At 37.6% G+C, this 17,132-nt stretch overlaps 1 protein-coding gene across 7 annotated transcripts in view; it reads left to right on the forward strand.

Annotated features, from left to right (window-relative positions):
• Positions 1-1,609: 1,609 nt before the first annotated feature.
• PRP40A (pre-mRNA-processing protein 40A) overlaps positions 1,610-17,132 on the forward strand; it is a 34,385-nt gene continuing 18,862 nt past the window's right edge. For all 7 annotated transcript variants that reach the window (XM_088887093.1, XM_088887092.1, XM_088887089.1 and 4 more), the window contains exons 1-11: positions 1,610-1,783; positions 6,115-6,166; positions 6,257-6,322; positions 6,442-6,768; positions 6,866-7,063; positions 7,246-7,322; positions 7,442-7,511; positions 15,225-15,277; positions 16,164-16,221; positions 16,325-16,701; positions 16,810-16,882. In XM_088887093.1, coding sequence (XP_088743219.1) covers positions 6,134-6,166; positions 6,257-6,322; positions 6,442-6,768; positions 6,866-7,063; positions 7,246-7,322; positions 7,442-7,511; positions 15,225-15,277; positions 16,164-16,221; positions 16,325-16,701; positions 16,810-16,882 — 1,332 coding nt within the window. In that variant the 5' untranslated portion in view covers positions 1,610-1,783; positions 6,115-6,133. The remainder of the gene's footprint in view (positions 1,784-6,114; positions 6,167-6,256; positions 6,323-6,441; positions 6,769-6,865; positions 7,064-7,245; positions 7,323-7,441; positions 7,512-15,224; positions 15,278-16,163; positions 16,222-16,324; positions 16,702-16,809; positions 16,883-17,132) is intronic.

A 17,132-nucleotide genomic window follows, 5' to 3' on the forward strand; every position in this document is an offset into this window, starting at 1 on the left:
GAAAAGAAAACACTCAAGTCACTCGGGAAAAAAAAAAAACTTATTACACTACTTGTAAAGACTTATAGACTTCTCTTCAAATCTTGCACCCAAAACCTTGCACACCCTCTACTTGAGATATGAGAGATTTATATAGAGGTGGCCGATGTTTCCATAGCGAGATCGCTTGAAGCTACTTTATTCGATCTTATCTCTAAGGCTTTTATAATTGAGATGCCTCTTGACATTTTCTTATTGTGCACCTTAATCATTGAGATACTACTTTATCATCATCTTGTCCTATTAGGAACAACTGTCGAAACTTTTACTGTTTCGGCTTAGATGGAATCCTCAATTAGTTTTTTTCCGAGTGACTTTAGTGTTTTTTTTTTGTTTGTTCCAAGAGATTTCTTATAACATTGTGAAGGTGTGTTGTTGTACCTGTGTGAGCTAAATTTCTGTAAGTACTGCTATTAAGATTTCTATTACAAAGTCTTTCAATCGTTATATGTTTTATATTTTATCGACTCTATTATACTGTTCATCTCCCTACAACAGTAGTAATCATAATACCAGGAATGGTACCTGTGGTGGCAGAAACAGTTTTGATGAAGCCAAAATAGAGAATAAAACAACGTAGAACACAAAGTTTTCTCGACAAGAGTGGATTGAGTAGTTGTAAGTGTCTAGTTAGTGTAGTTGAAACAGTTTCTTCGAGGGTACTTGTTACTAAGGCCAAAAGTAATAGAAGAAACTCAAACGTGAGTGAAAGTGATATTCATGAAACAACAACAGCAGCAACAGCATGAGGGAAAACTCAAACGTGGTTAAAGGAGCTCTCGATTACAGATGTTCCACGGGAAGCTCAATAACAAGTTTCTCTCGTGTTTATTCCCATTTTTGTCATTTTAATTTTTTTTTAATCCAAAATTAATTAAATTTTATGTTGTTTGTCATTCGAAATCCGCTTACTTCAAAAATTTTGAGGTCCGTGTATACTACTCCCCATTGTGAGAGTGTGCTGTTGTCATTCCGGTAACAATCATGCTGTGATGTGGCACGACCGTGAAAGTTGATTGATCGTGTTTATGAATGTATACATTTATATAATATTATATAAATTATAATTATATAATAATATATTAATAAAATAAATAAATCTTTTAATTTTATTATACTAATTTATGTAACTATTGTATATATAAGCAATTTTATACATCAAAATTCATATAAAATTAAAATTTGAAGTTTTTTGTCAATTTTTTTTAAATAAATAGCTTTGACCCAATATACGGCCCGACCTAATCCAAGACTCGGCCTACAGCATGACACGGGCCTCGGCCATGCCGACCCCCCAAGTTATCCATGGGGCCGCCCGGCCTGGCACTTTGCGCGGGCCGCCCGGCCTGGCACTCCCGTTTTACACCTCGACTAATGGATTCATACGGTGCGAAGGGTTCTATGTTCTCGCGCAGTACCGTAGTCAAACTTACTGTGATCATAATCATTGTGAGATGAGCGGTGAAGATGTTTAATTGTTTAGCATTCGCACGATTGGAGCAAACGCGCACGCGCTACATAACTGGTGTCCGTGTCTATCTTCTTGTATGTAATTAAACCCGAGCTTAGTAGGCCAGTTGGGGTGAATTCGAGGGGGAGCATCGAAACCAAATTAGGGTGTTTCGGCCCTGTGACCTAGTATAAATAGCTTGATCGCAATTTTTTTTCTCTGAGTATGCGAACGCGCGGAGACAGTTGCAAAGCACTGTAAATCTAGCCAGCTCTAATTCGAATCCTGAAATTGGTACCGTATCATATTATGTCGACTTTCTTTCTTTCTTTCTTTCTTTTTTGATTCGATAAATTTGATTATATTGGATTCATTTTTTTTTTCCTTTTCAAGTCTCCATCTCTCGTTTTCTTTTTTAGAATTATTGTTCATCTTTACTTTTGCCGAAGTATCTTTTCTGTGTTGAGATGGACTACCCTTAGATACGCTGGGGCTATAGTGGCGTCATGGAGCAATGCACAAGCTAGCAAGTAAGGGTCTATGTTGTTAGAGGCGCAGGGAGGTTCTGGTTAAGGACTAGAGTTAGGGTTTGAGTTATTGTCTAGAGGAGGGTTCCGGATTAGGTTTTTTTTTTTTCGTTAAGGATTAATTTAAGTTGCGACATGTTATTTATCTGTGGAGCTTGAAGTGGTCGGTTTTAAGTAGGTCATTGTTACTTGTGATATTTGTTTTCAGTTCGTAGATGGTTTGGTTTTTGTTATTCATTGTGTTCTTTGCAAGTTAGGATGCTTTTGTTTGCTCAAGTAGTATTTTTTTCTTTACAAATATCTTTCCCATTCTTTATATAATAAATTCATTGAAGGAAAAACGAGTATTAAATGAAGAAAATGTTTAATTTGTTCAAATTGCATGTACAATGGCTTAAAAAAAGAAGAAAAAATATGCATGTACAATTGTCCAACCGTGACTGATGAGTTTGTCATGTTTCTATCTGGGAATGCTAAAAATTTATGTGCAGGAAGTCCAACAAGCCCAGTGTCTTGACGTTTTTATAGGACCATAGTCATTGATTTTTGTTTTTTGTTTTTTTTTTAATCTAGAATTCTCTTGTAATGAACTTGACAATTCTTGGGGGTGGGGGGTTGGCGTATTGAAGAGTTTCTTAACATAATGAATATGGTTTCATGAGTGAGCAACATAAGTTTACCCGTTTTCTTTCATTGTGACCCTAGTTGCTGAAATTAGAAGGGTTTATTTTGTTAATGCTAGATGATATCTTTATGTTATTGACCTGACAAATGTTAGTCCTCAGTCCTAACCAACACTCTTCACACCATAAAGAAGAGAAAGGAAAGGTCTTGGTAATTGGTATATGTAGAAACTAGAAAGATACCATAAACCTTGCTTTCCATGGTAGCTCGTAAATGTTATGGAATTAAATATCTTCCTGTTGGTTTGAAAACAACCTCTTTAATGGCAAGATGTCTCCAACCTGATTTAGAGTTGTATGTAGTTTTTTAAACAGATAAATGGATAATATTGCATTACAGTGGCAAGAAAATGGAGAAATAAACCCAATGACAGGATCCAGAGCATTGATGTCACCAAGCATGTATTGTTTTATAGCAACCATATTTTTTTCATAGAGTGATCAGTGCTGTAATCAACCATTTTGCTGATTTCAGTTGCCTTTCTTGAATTGAGATGATGGACTTATATGTTATTTTCCATGAGAAAGTGTTTAACTGCATTCAGTTGCCATTTTAGTGCTCAGAGCTATTTCTTAGGGTCATTCCAAATTCCGGTACTTGAAGTACCTTTGGAACTAGCACAGATGATAACTTTCTAAAAGACCACTACTTCATACCTCCTTACTTATGTCATCCCTCCCATCTGTTTCTCAACTTATGGGATAACTTAAAAAATGTAATTTTAAGAAGATAAACAACACATGCTAATTAAAAAAAAAGATAACAACATGTGGTGGTCTTGTCAAAACTCAAAAGTGTTGCCTAGGCATCACAATAAAGGTGTTTTGGAGGCTTATTGCCTAGAATAAACAACTAGGCGAGTAGTAAAGATATAAGCATCCTAATGGGGGCATGTATGATTATGCCCCTTTTTATATGCTGATAGGTTTGGGCTTTTATTTATAAAGGCCGTTACCTAATATTGGCCCCAGCTATCTGGGACCTTGGGAAGGGCCACTTGGATTATGGGTCTAACTATTGATCCCTCTGTTTTCCTTTTTCTGGCACAAAGTTGCTGCTTTTTGATTCAAATTCACAGCATCAAACTTGTCAGCCCCAGATTTTACCATTGGACCAGGCAATGTCCCTTATTGGCTTTGCTCTTTAAGAGGAAGCATCATAGACTCCCATTTGTTTGACTTTTTTCCTAGTTGGGTTTTAAATTGAGAGATCTATAATATTCCATGCTCTTGGTTCCTACTCTCGTTGATATTTCATGAACCTAATTCTTGTCCCATGCAGTTCAACATTTTTTTTTTGATAGACAAAGAAACTTTTATTAAAAATTAATCAGAACGTGTACATACAGGCATCCCAAAACAAAAAGAGACGGGAGATGCAGCTTCAGGTACAAATCAGCTTACAATTGAACCCAAAACATAGATTCCCTAAAAATCTGTTGCTTAGCTAAAGTGTCTGCTAAGCCATAAACTGACCTCTTTTGCCACTGTATTCTCACAATCATATTATAGGTCATTAGTTTGAATTTCTTCGTAGTTTCCTTTTAGGTCCAAATAACAGAGTCTGGATCTATTAGCCACCCAACTACCATCTTGGAATCCCCTCAATTATCAATCTGTCCACATTTAGCTGTTCTGCAAACTGCACCCCCTGCAGGACTGTTTGGAACTCGGCAAAGGTAGAGTCCCCTAGACCAACTGGGTCTGAAAACAATGAAATTATATTCCCGTCTTCATCCCTTATCACACCCCTACACCTGATGCCCATGGGTTTCCGAGACTGCTGCCATCAAAGTTAGGTTTAGAAACCCTTCTTCCAGTTGATCCCATGCTGGATTAGGTTTGGCTTTTTAGTGTTTGAAGAAAGTGCAACCTCTCCCCAATTCTGCCAGATATCATCAAAGGAGAATGGGGAGAACAATTTTAAGGTTTTAACCCATCGCATAGCCCTTGTTTTGATGCAATCCCATAGAGCCTCTGGGCTTATTTCCTTCTTATTGAAGAATCTGGAATTCTCTTCTTCCCAAATGGTCCAAACCAACACAACTTTTGAACACCTCCACATAATTCTACCCCTCCACTTAGATCAGCTGAAGGGAGAAGGGGTGAAAAAGGCCAGTGACCTGCATAGGTGCTGACCACCTACACCCAAAAAGTACAAGTATTTTTCCCAAAGGCTTTCAACCATCAGGCAGGTGACAAACAAATGAAAGCAAGTCTCTCCACTGGCTTTACAGAGGATATACTAGTTTGGGGACAAAGACAAACAAAGACTAGGCCTTTTGATTTGTAGAGCATCTAAGGTTTAACTTTACATGGTAGACTTCCTAACAGCTCGCACTAACCTTAGGTGGGACAGGTTTGGCCTAGACTTCTTTGGAGTGGAAAGAGGGGGTTGAAGTTTAAGCACATGGAGGAAAAGAAGAGGCATAGGTGAAAACACCTTTGGGGTGAGGGGTTCAAATTCTAGAATCTGACAAAGATGGGTCTAAAGTAAAAGGCTCAAGAACTTTCAGAAGCAAAGCAACCTGGTCAAACTCATGGTCCCTTGGATGTCTTTTGAAACCTAAGTCCTAACTATTACCAGTTGAAGGGGAAAAGATGCAACCCTTTGGATAGGTTCGTTTTTAAACAATGACAAGGAATACAAAGAGGGATAGAGGTCCTAAATGGTAGAATTGCCTATCCAAAGATCTTCTTTGAATAAAATTTTGTCTCTAGTGTAGACATTGTCCCTAGTAAGGCTTAAAAACTGAGGAAGAATGCCATGAAATGGCTTTCTAATGTGATGGCAGCTTCACTCCCCATCTCAAATTTCTTGCCATTTGAGGATCCTCTCCTTCACAGAAAACAATTGTGTCATCTGCAAATTGTAGGCGAGTCACTGAAATGTTCCTACCAATCCTCCAACCTCTACAAAGTCTTCTTTCGTTAATAGCCTACGAAACACATCTGCCACCAACTCACCAAGGTTAAAAGAAAAGGTGATAGGGGGTCTCCCTGCTTGTGGGAAGCAATCTTTAACTGCCCCGTTAAAAATAACTGAATAATGGCATGTTTGTTACCAACCATCAATCCATGCACACCATCTATCCAGTATCCACGAACCCACAATTCCTTAAGACCTCAAGTAGAAAAGACCAATCAACCACATATGCTGTCAAACATTTGTTCTCTATATATTTGCTTTTTCCCTAATCATATGGAGCATCTTTCTGGAGATTACAAATTTACAATTGGTGTCATTTTTTTCCTTTCTCAATCAAGTCATAGTTAAATGCTTTTCTTTTTGGTGGGCTAAAAATGTGGTTTCTTTTTTCCCTATGGTTTTTCTTACGATACAATAATCTCTAGTGTTTTCTCTTTTGATGCAACAATTTTGAAGAAGTCTTAAATTTTTGTATATATGTTTCAGATGCTTGCCTTTTGAAGAAATGGCCAATAATCCTCAATCATCTGGAACACAGGTAGTGTAGTTTTCTTTCATTCTTTAGAAACTGTTATTTGTTTAGCTTTTTACTAAACCCTGATGAATCAATCAACATTTCTATGAAAAGCCACTTCGGCCGCCTGTAGTTGGTTCAGCTGGACCTCAAAATTATGGCCCTCCCATGTCTATGCAAGTAGGTTTTTCTTTTGAGTTTTCTGTTTTTATATCTCCTTTTATATTAATAGTTTCTTCTCTTAAAAGCTAAGAACACATTGTAATGCATGCTATTTTGCAATTCAATCTTCATTGCAGTTTCGACCTGTAGTTCCAATGCAACAACCACAGCCATTTATTCCAGCTGCTTCTCAACAGTTTCGCCCTGTGAGCCAAGGTATTTCTGTATCAAATGTTGGAACACCTCCTGCTCAAGGTCAGCAACTCCAGTTCTCTCAACCAACACAACAGTTACCTCCAAGGCCTGGTCAGCCAGGTTCTGGCCCACCTTCATCACAGGCAATTCCAATGCCTTATCCTCAGCCAAACAGGTCTATTTTATCTGTGTCATCACAGCCTCAGCAAAATGCTCAACCTATGTCTGGTATAGGTGGCATGGGCATGCCTCTTTCATCATCATATACTGTAAGATATTGCTGCTGCTTTCGTGGTGGTTGTTACACATTTTAAGTATTGGTGAAGCTTCTTATTTTTTTGATTTCATGTGGTTGCATTGTTGCAGTTTACAATATCGTCTTATGGCCAGCCACAAAGTAACATTAATACCTCTACCCAGTACCAGCCGGCATCGCAAATTCATGCACCTGTAGTACCAGCTGCAGGACAACCTTGGTTGTCATCTGGAAGCCAGAGTGTACCTCTTGTTACACCTGTGCAGCAGAACATTCAACAGCCTTCAATTACAACTGCTCAAGTTCCGGTATGGTCTTTTTCATTATATTTTTCACTTGGTTGTTGGTTATTGATTATATATGAATCTTATACTGATTTACCAAAAGGAAAGTCCCTTTGATATGTCTTTCTCCTTTTCTTTACTTTCTTTTCCCCCTTTGCAATATGTGCTTTTCTTGATTATGTTTTTCTCCTGTTTTGGAATTTCAGGTAACAACTGCTCAGCCAAGTCCTGCTCAACAGTCTTCATCAGATTGGCAGGAGCATACTTCAGCTGATGGTAGAAGGTACTGATTGTTATTGGCAGATTGATTGTTAGTAGTTGGTTTTGGTAACTTCTTTTCATGTTCATTTGTTGTAAGCTTTTAGTTTTTTTTTAATATAATTTTGCACACAATAATTACAGATATTATTACAATAAGAAGACCCGTCAATCTAGTTGGGAGAAGCCCGTAGAATTAATGACCCCTATTGAGGTGAGTCATGCTACCTAATATTTGTTTCACATAATGAAGAGCTTCATCTCATATTCCTTGTCAATCACACCATTGATTGCTTTGCAAGTTGAATTCACGTCTCCCTTTGTGGTTGTTGGCAATAGTAGCTGTGCTTATATTGTGGAACATTGTTTTATGCGGATTATCTGTTTGTTTGCATGTTCTTCCTCTGGTCTGTAGATGTCATGGCAAGTCAGGAGAAAAAAAAGACTGCTCTGTTTGCTCACATTTGAAGGCGGGGTTTTGCTTTCTCAAGGCAGGCAATGATTGCTATTTACTTTTTATTTTATCATGTAGAGTCATTTCCTATGAATTGGTGGTTGGATATGATTTGTCATGGCAAGGGTTTAGTAATGGCTGCTGTTTTCTGAGCGAATTTTAGACATGATATGATTTCTTTTTCTATTATTTTTATGTGAGACTAGATGGAAATTATTTTTTGTTGATAAATATAGATGGAAATTATTCTTGATGGGCAGCATGTTTGCAGGGTAGATGTACTACTATAGTAGTTACTTCATTTTTTTTTTATTTTAAAGGTGAAAAGTAATTGTATCAAGTGTATAAACTATAGGAGGAGAGCAGCCCTCAATCAAGTACAAAAAGTGTCCCTGTATATATGCATATCACATTTACATTCAGTTCCTGTGCATCAAATTAAAATGAAATGGCCGACCAATGATCCAAAAATGGCTAGCCGGGTTACATTTGTTTCAGGTTTTATGCTTGCTTGGTTATCAATTTACAATATGGTTGCTGCATTGATTAAAATTGTTGTTTGTAAATGCATCTGGGTGCTTTCTATAGTTGCCTTAGTGAGAGTAGCTGGTTTTTACTCTCTGAAGACAGCAGATAGCTGTTGATTGGATAACCCTGAAGATGCAGAATAAAATGACATTTTGATGGGTGTTGTTTAGGCAATCCTGCAGCATCTGGTATTGAAGCGTTCGGAGATCATGGTGGGCATATATATTGTGCCCGATGATTGTAGAGCTTTTGACCCTCAAGAGCTAACATTATCAGATCTGTCCGATGATTGTAGCTCCCTTGCAGCAGAGCTTTTGGCCCTCTTACAAGGCTTAAAATTTGCTTGGTCATCTGGTGGTTGGGCTAACACATTAGTAGGAGACTATCAAGTAGTTGTCAACTGGCTATCATCAAGGGAAGAAGATCCTTGGACCTTGAGATTTTTGGTTAGTGAAGGAAGAGGGTTGGCCACCATCTTGAACTGCTTGTTGAGGTGTTCTCCTAGGTCAGCAAACAGTATGTCAGATTCTCTTGCTAGGACAGGGGTTACAGGGCAGAACCTATTGTACAGTGTTCCTTTGCCAGGAACAAACTTGTTAAGCTTATGGGGTGTCTTGGTTTCAAGGTTTAGTCAGCAAGAACTTTAGTATTACTTTCCTATACTCTAGGGATAGGAACATATGGTGTTTTTCTCTCCTCTTTTTAATAATGTAGCTTAATTTACTGTTGCTTACAAATAAAGTTGCCTTGCATGCTGAAATTAGTTATATGCTTTTTAGTGCCTTGATGTGTCCATTAATTCTAATCACATGATCACTAGATGTATTTCTCTATTGTATGAATATCTTTAATATGTTTTAGTTATAGAGTTGTAGTTTTTAGAATTTGATGATGTTTTATTGTTAAGAAAATACTCAGTGATTTGTCTTTATTTGGTGGTTATCTTCACATGTTTTTTTGTCACTTATCTGACATCTATAGCATTTTTAGAGTGGTCACAGGTACACATGCTTCTCAATTAAAAGGTATGGGATACTATGGATCTGCACTGCTTGGAATAATTACCATTGACCTATCTACATAATTAGTTATAATTCTTTCTTCATGGGCTTTTGTGGCGGTTCATTGTACTCAAGGAACCTTTTTCTGGTTGTGTTACATGTTTAGAACCGCAGAACCAATGTAACTGCTATTGGCATCTTGTTTGGCCACTTTCATGCTCGTTTGTTTTAACTCATTAATTTGTTTCTCCTTTTAATGCTGAAAATGAAACATTGTGTGGATTTTCTTAGTTGTAGGGCTTTCAAAGAGGTGCCTTTCTCTTTCTTTTTTCTTTCATTTTGCATCACATGTTTCATATCATTGAAGTGATTTGTTACACGTTGAAGGGATTGGAAGTGCTAGGGGCAGACCAAAAAGGTTGAATTAGTGAGAAATGATTAAAGGTCCCATTCTTTAATAATGGATATAGTACTGAACAGAAACAGAATGTAGTGGTGGAACAGGATTCAGGTAGCTGACTGCATATAGTTGGGACGGTACTTAGATGATGCATTTTCTTATCATTGTTTGTCTAAAAAGATAAACTGATTGTGTTACTTTCTATCTTATGCTGGAAGCTGAAACAGAAAAGCAACATCTCTTTGTACTCCTTTTCTTTGTGATTTTTTCTCTTTATATGGTTGATCTTTCTATTGTTAAGCTTAATCCACATGGTTATGTTTTTGATTTATGTCCTTATTTTCCTATTTGGCATTAAGTACATGTGTGGAACTTTTCTGAAATAGTAGTTCGATAATATGTTTTAACTTAAAATAGTAGATTTTATTGGCTGGTTGTCTAGGACTTAGTGAATTATAATATATTTAGCCTTGTAATAATGGATTGCAAGAGATTTCCTGCTGAAACGTTTTTGAAATGGCATTTTGATAATTTTTTCACTTAAAGTTGTTATTGTTACTAATGGACTAGTATTTTCCCACTATGTTATTTTGTGTACTAGTCGAGTTCTGTGGCAGTTGAGGATAGTATTTGATCCATTTCTCTGTCTCTGTTGCTATCACTGCCATCTGTACGCAAACCAGTGTTTTAAAAGGCATGGGAGGCATATGCCTAGAGACGCACCTCCAGGCGTGTTGCCCCCAAAACATCTTGGGGCGTATGCCTCATGTGCAAGAGGTGTAAACCTCATATGCCTTTTTGGATGAGGAGTTGATGCAGCAGCATGTACTTGGTTAAATCACTTTGAGCCTCTTTGGAAACCCAAACAGAAGCTAATAGATTTGAAAAAAGGAAGAAATGGTCTGGAAATGGGTTTTGGCCTCAATGCCTCATTAATCATTATGGTCTTTAAGGAAATTTGTGGGAGAACTGGTAAAAACTGGAAGTGGAGTGTACTTAGTTTCTGTTATTTTGAAATTATTATTTATGGTAATTGAAGGACTTGCTATTTATAGTAATTCTCGTAATTACTATTTTTAGTGAACTAATGGCTTACTATTTTTAGTTAACTCATGGCTTACTATTTTTAGTAATTTGTGATGTCTTTAAATTAAAGTAGTTTTATTTGGATTAGGAAAGTATTATTAGAGTTGTTTAGGAGTTGGAGTCCTTATTTAAGTGTCCTAATGGATTAGTAACGTGTTTGTCTTAGTTCTAGAGTAATTAGGAGTTGTGTTGGATCAATTTCCTAGTCCAAATTGCTGTCTGAAAGAGGACACCCAAGTTAGTAAGTTGAGTCTATAAATAGTCATTGTAATTGGAATTCAAGAAGATTGATTTGAAGAAATAAAGTTTGGTTTTCTGTATTCTGGTTGTTTCCAGAAGTTTTTCCTCTTTCCCCCTCTATCTTATTTCTTCTGTCAGGCAAACTGTCTCTTTGCTGTTTACACTAACAGCAAGCATTCTACTTGTTTTCCCATTCATATTCTTCATTCCTAAAGAAGTGGTGGGGAGAAATAGGTTATTCTGGGTTGGGGATGGGTTAAGAGAGTTTATCTTATTGAATGAAACTGATTATCTTATTGATCAAAAAAAGGGAAAGAAAAAGAAGAGAAAGGAGAAAAGAAAGAAAAGACCCCACTTTCAGCTAGTGTGATGTAGTGATTTTAAAAGGAGCGCCTAGGCACACTTTAGGGTATGCTCCTCGCCCAGGTCCTAGGCACATCCCTTACAAAAGGTGCATTGCCTGGTGTGCGCCTAGGCATATTCCTGATGTGCCTTGTGCCTCAGCCCAAGCGTGCGCCCTTTTAAGATTCTGCTCTTTTTGCTCTCTTTTTTTGAGACTAACGGCTTGGCCGGGGGTTCCGCCCCTGGACCCTCGCCCAAGCCACTTGAGGCAAGCCCAATGTCGTGACTGCCCCCGAACCCCCGGGGGCTTCGAGAATCCCCCTATTTGCTAATGTTGTTCGTTCATTCATTCCGATAAAATATCTTCTTAAAAGGCAATTAAAGTTATAAAATCATTAATTTTTATGTGAGAAATAAGAATTTAAGACCCTAACATGGAACTTGCCTTGAGGGGCGTGGTACCAAGCCAACTCATAGAATCAAGAATGCAATATGTTTTACATTACATTAGCTACTTGAAGTATTGCAATTGAGGAAAAAAAAGAGATTGCGGGTTTTACATGCTTGAAAAATCTTTATATGTTTGCTTTTATTTTTAAATTTTCATTTGAATACGGTTTACATGTTATGTTTGTGTTTAATATTTTTTGATATTTTTTTAATTTTGTCTTTTTTAAATTTTAGCATTTTTTTTTGTAATTTTGTGCCTTTCTTCAAAAAGGTTCCTGCCTCGCCTTGCGCCTTGCGCCTTGCGCCTTGCGCCTTGCGCCTTGCGCCTTGCGCCTTGCGCCTTGCGCCTTGCGCCTTGCGCCTTGCGCCTTGCGCCTTGCGCCTTGCGCCTTGCGCCTTGCGCCTTGCGCCTTGCGCCTTGCGCCTTGCGCCTTGCGCCTTGCGCCTTGCGCCTTGCGCCTTGCGCCTTGCGCCTTGCGCCTTGCGCCTTGCGCCTTGCGCCTTGCGCCTTGCGCCTTGCGCCTTGCGCCTTGCGCCTTGCGCCTTGCGCCTTGCGCCTTGCGCCTTGCGCCTTGCGCCTTGCGCCTTGCGCCTTGCGCCTTGCGCCTTGCGCCTTGCGCCTTGCGCCTTAGCACACGCAAATTGGCCCTTGCGCTTTTAAAACACTGGTGTGATGCATCTTCATTCTTCTTAATATAAGATATCTCTCATTAAAGAAATCAAAAGATGAGATCCTCTTTCTTCTTCTTCCTCCTCCTCCTCCTGCTCCTTCTCCTTCTTCCTCATCTCCCTCCTCTTAAGATGCTTCTTATGTTCTGAACTACACCTCAAGCGTCCAGATTGTGGAAAACTTTGTGTCACACCTCCACATTTTAAAACATTGCCACCGATTTCTTTGTACAAAACCACAAAGTTTTCACATTCAATTTTGCCCATGCAGTACAAAAGGCCTTGCTTTGCAGTTGAGAAATAGTATATGATTTAGGGGTGATCATTTCAGATTGGTCTAGAACTTTCCAGGATTGGGCTTAAGTTTTGTGTTCACGCCTGTGTTGGGCCTAGGTCTGAGCCTGATCGCCACATGTTATATATATTATGCGTATGCATATATATAATATATATTTGTGTGTGTTATTTTGTGTCATATTTTATACATAAATGTTATAATATGACACCTTTAGATCCATATTATATACAATATTTTACACTACATAGTGTATAACATAAATTTTAAATATATATGATATGTAATTTATTATAAAAATATTATATATATATATCTAATACCATATATTTAAAGGCATTGGACTGGAACCCAGCCTGGGCTATTTCCCTTTTCATGGGTGCTAAGCCACGGTCAGTCTGGCCCATGATCACCTTAATATGATTCATGCCTCTGTCACCTTTTATCTTATTTTTTTTATATCCTTAATATCACACTTTTCATTTTGCTACCTCTTGTGTTTCCAATCCCCTTTAGTGCAACTGTGCAAGTTAGCTATTGCAAATGTGTTGAGTTCTCCCTTGAAGATTAAGATGTGGGGGCTAGTTGATATTTTCTCATGGGAAGAAGCTTGTTGGGTGTAGTTAGGTAATTGTAGTTAAAGGTAAGGTTTATGGGTCTATTGGCAAGTATAAAGCCATATAAAACTCAAACTACTTGCAAAAGGATAAATCTGAACATATGGTGTAGACTATACAAAGACATTTGTTCTAGTTTCCAGGATGAAATCTATGTGTATGCTACTGTTTGTGGTGGAAAATTGTTCTTTTTTCTTGGATTTATTGCACCAGGACAGTCTTGGAAGGTGCATCTTCTTAAAAGGCAATCTATGGGTTGAAATAATTGCTTATAGCTTTGTTTGATATGTTATGAAGGCCAAAAGTTTATATCATTAAGACCTTGTAGATCATACTGTTTGTACAGTGAGTAGTTCATTATGACATTGATTGTTTATGTGAGCAGCATTTTGTTGATAGAAAATTGTCCTGAAATTCTTTAGTTCAAGATTTCCTTAAATTCTGAATTTGAAATTGAAGATTTGAGGAACCTTAGGTCCTTCCTTGGAATAAAAAGATATCTGCATGTCTTACATAAGTATGTATTAAATTTGTTCTAGAAGCCACGCTATCTTGGTTGCAAACCAAATGAAAATCCCATTGATCCTAATTATAAACTTAATTCTGTTGTGAGGAGTTGTTAGAAGATAAAGGAAAAACTCAAGAGACTAATTGCGAGACTTTTGTTTCTTTGACAATACCTTATTATTAGCTTATGCTATTGGTGTCATTATCCAATACATGCATGCACCCAATGTTCCCAACATTGATGTAGTTGAAAGAGTGTTGAAGTATTTGAAGTCTTAACCAGGTAAATTTATCTTTTTTGCAAACCATCTGCATTTTAGTCTGGAAGCGTACACAGATGATGACAGATGGTTTATATCTGGATATTGCACCCTTGCTGGTAGAAATATAGTAACATAGTGAAGCAAGAAACATTCTGCTTTTAATAGATCAAGTGTGGAAACTTTTGGACCCATAATCATAGTGTATCTATGTTGTTGACATTATTATTAATCAAACTAAGTGTGATAGTTGATGGGCCTATATGGTTGTATGCTGACAGGAGAACTGCTATATATTGGAATTGGCAAGTTTGCTTAATGAGGATTATAGTACTAATACTCTTATATGTAAAGATGCTGGTTCCTGTGCTTCCTTTTTTAGTGGAAGAGTTTACCATAATTTGTTGAATAGAGAATGGCATATTCATGCATATGGTGATTATGGACAGGGCTTGTAGGCTTACCAGGTCCAATGACTATATAACATTATCTGAAAGTTCTTGAAGGTATTGATAAGTTTGTTTTGGGAGTTTATATTAGATTCCTTCGTTGCTGCTACACCAGGCAAAATAAAGGTTAAATGACCTCAAATCTAAGATTACCTTTATTTATTTATTTGATGGATGGCTTGTTAATTTTGTTTATTTGGCATGAGACATTCGAGAAAGATTTCTTGTAGGAAAATTGCAAATATTGAAATAAAGGATGGAACCATATGCATGACGTGGCTGATTGGGGGCAAGATAGAAGGACGTTTGCTGTTTTTGGATATTTATAATCTGTTGTAGTCTTCTTCAAATATTTTTCAATATTTGTTCTTTTTCTGTGCAATTTCCTCTTTTTGTTAAATATTTGTGTAATGCTAATTTCATTTACCCGAGTCTTATCACTTTATTGGCTGTATTGTGATATTTACCAATTCATGCTGTTTGGTAGGTTTATGTTGAGTTTGGTTAATATGAATAGGATAGCATCTTGTATATTGATCGTAATTCCTTTTTCTAACTTCTTTTTGTGAAAGAAATTAATTTTATGTGCTGAACTTCAATATCACTCATTCAGTTTGTCACTATTACAGAGGGCAGATGCATCGACTGTCTGGAAGGAATTTACAACTCCAGAAGGGAGGAAGTGCGTGATAAGTTCCAGTTTTATAAGTGTTCTTCATTTTACTGAGATAAATGTTATATAAGAGAGTCAGTATTATAAAAAGTATACCTATGTGCACATGCTAGGCACATTTTAAGGCTTGCAGTCATGCACTTGCTTCAATCCAAGTTCAACCTGCTTCAAAGGCATGCACCTGGTGTGCATTGTGCTTCACCCCAGGTGCACACCTTCTTATAAGTAATGTAACTAGGAGATAGACAAACACATTGAAAAGCTTACATGCTTGTATAATTGAGTGTTTTAATAACTTCTCTATGCTCTACATTTGTCTGCTTTCACTTTCACTTTAAGGGTCCGTTTGGTTTGTAGTTGGAATAGGAATCAAAATCCTTTGGAATCAGAATCGGAATGGTCTTTTCCCATAGTCTGTTTGGTTCAGACAGGAATCGGAGTCAGAATTGAAATAAGCTGGAATGGGATTTCATTCCCAAGGGAGGGGGGGGAATGACCATTCCCTCAAATGGGGGAATGCCATTCCAGCAGGAATGGGATTCCGATTCCGATTCCAGACCCGTATTCTTCCTATGAACCAAACCAGCCCTAAATTTGTTTTATATGCTACACTTATGCATTTTGACTTGAGTTAATCATCTTTTTGAAAAATTTAATTTCTTTTAAGAAATTTGAGTTTCCATATTTTTATGTATTAATGTTATTTATTTATCTTATACTTTTTTTTTCAAAAATGTCCACTTTTCTTTGTCCTGTCATATGCCCTACCTTGTGCCTTTGACGCTAGAAGGCCCTTTGGCTTTTATATCATCTGTTGCCTTCAAAAAACTCTGACTAGAGTTCTGGCTAATGTGTTTTGCAAATTATTTAAATCTGAATATTGAGGTTTTTGCAGGTATTACTACAACAAGGCAACTAAACAATCCAAATGGACAATGCCTGACGAACTTAAGGTGTCACATTAGAATTTGTTGAGATATTTGTTTTTTGCTCCCAACTTTTAAGGATTATCTTATTCCCTCTTTTTGCATTTTGTAATCGTGTTTTGCACTTCAGTTGGCACGTGAACAGGCTGAAAAGGCAGCTAGTCAGGGCATACAATCGGAGACTACCATGGCCTCTCAAACCGCTTCTACTGTCACTGTATCCTCAGTTGAAACACCATCTGCTGCAGCTAATCCACTTGGCGCTACATCAGCTGTGACATCCATTGTAGCTTCAAGCCCGGTACCAGTGACACCTGTTGTTGCTGCTATTAATCCACTCCCTGTGGTGTCTTCTGGATCACAAGCTGTTCCTGTTGTACCTGGTGCAGTAACAACGAGTGCAGTTGGGGTCAACTCTCCTGCGGCAGCTATTGCTACCGTACCAGTTTCTGTTCCAGGCGGTGCTGGAGTTCCTGTTGCTTTTGCCAGTGCAAATAATACAGCAACGTATGCATCTTTAGAAGCTCCTAGATGTTGCAAACTTGCTTATGATTTAGCATTTGTCTGGTAATCGATTTTTTAAAAAGAATTCCCTTTACATGCCCACATTTGCAGGAATAGTGCTGAGAATGTGTCTACTCAAGATGTTGCAGCTTCTGTGGATGGAGCTTCTGCTCAGGATTTGGAGGTACTGCTCATCTTTTTTAACAAATTGAAAGTATGCATCTACAACTCAAGTATGAATTATGATCTGAAATTTGGTAATTCTTAAATCTTAATAATCCTTGTTTTTGTTACTGGAATTTACAAAAGTTATAAAGCTTCCGCAATACATGTGTGTGGATTGAACTGACTTAACTCTATAAAGCATAAGTAGTTGGTAATCATTTTAATCTGTTGAATTGACATCTTAAGCTGGGCAATTACCCAATGTTGGT

The sequence above is a fragment of the Nelumbo nucifera genome, chromosome 5, assembly GCF_055504915.1.
Source record: "Nelumbo nucifera cultivar China Antique chromosome 5, China Antique-T2T, whole genome shotgun sequence".
Taxonomy (NCBI): Eukaryota; Viridiplantae; Streptophyta; class Magnoliopsida; order Proteales; family Nelumbonaceae; genus Nelumbo; species Nelumbo nucifera.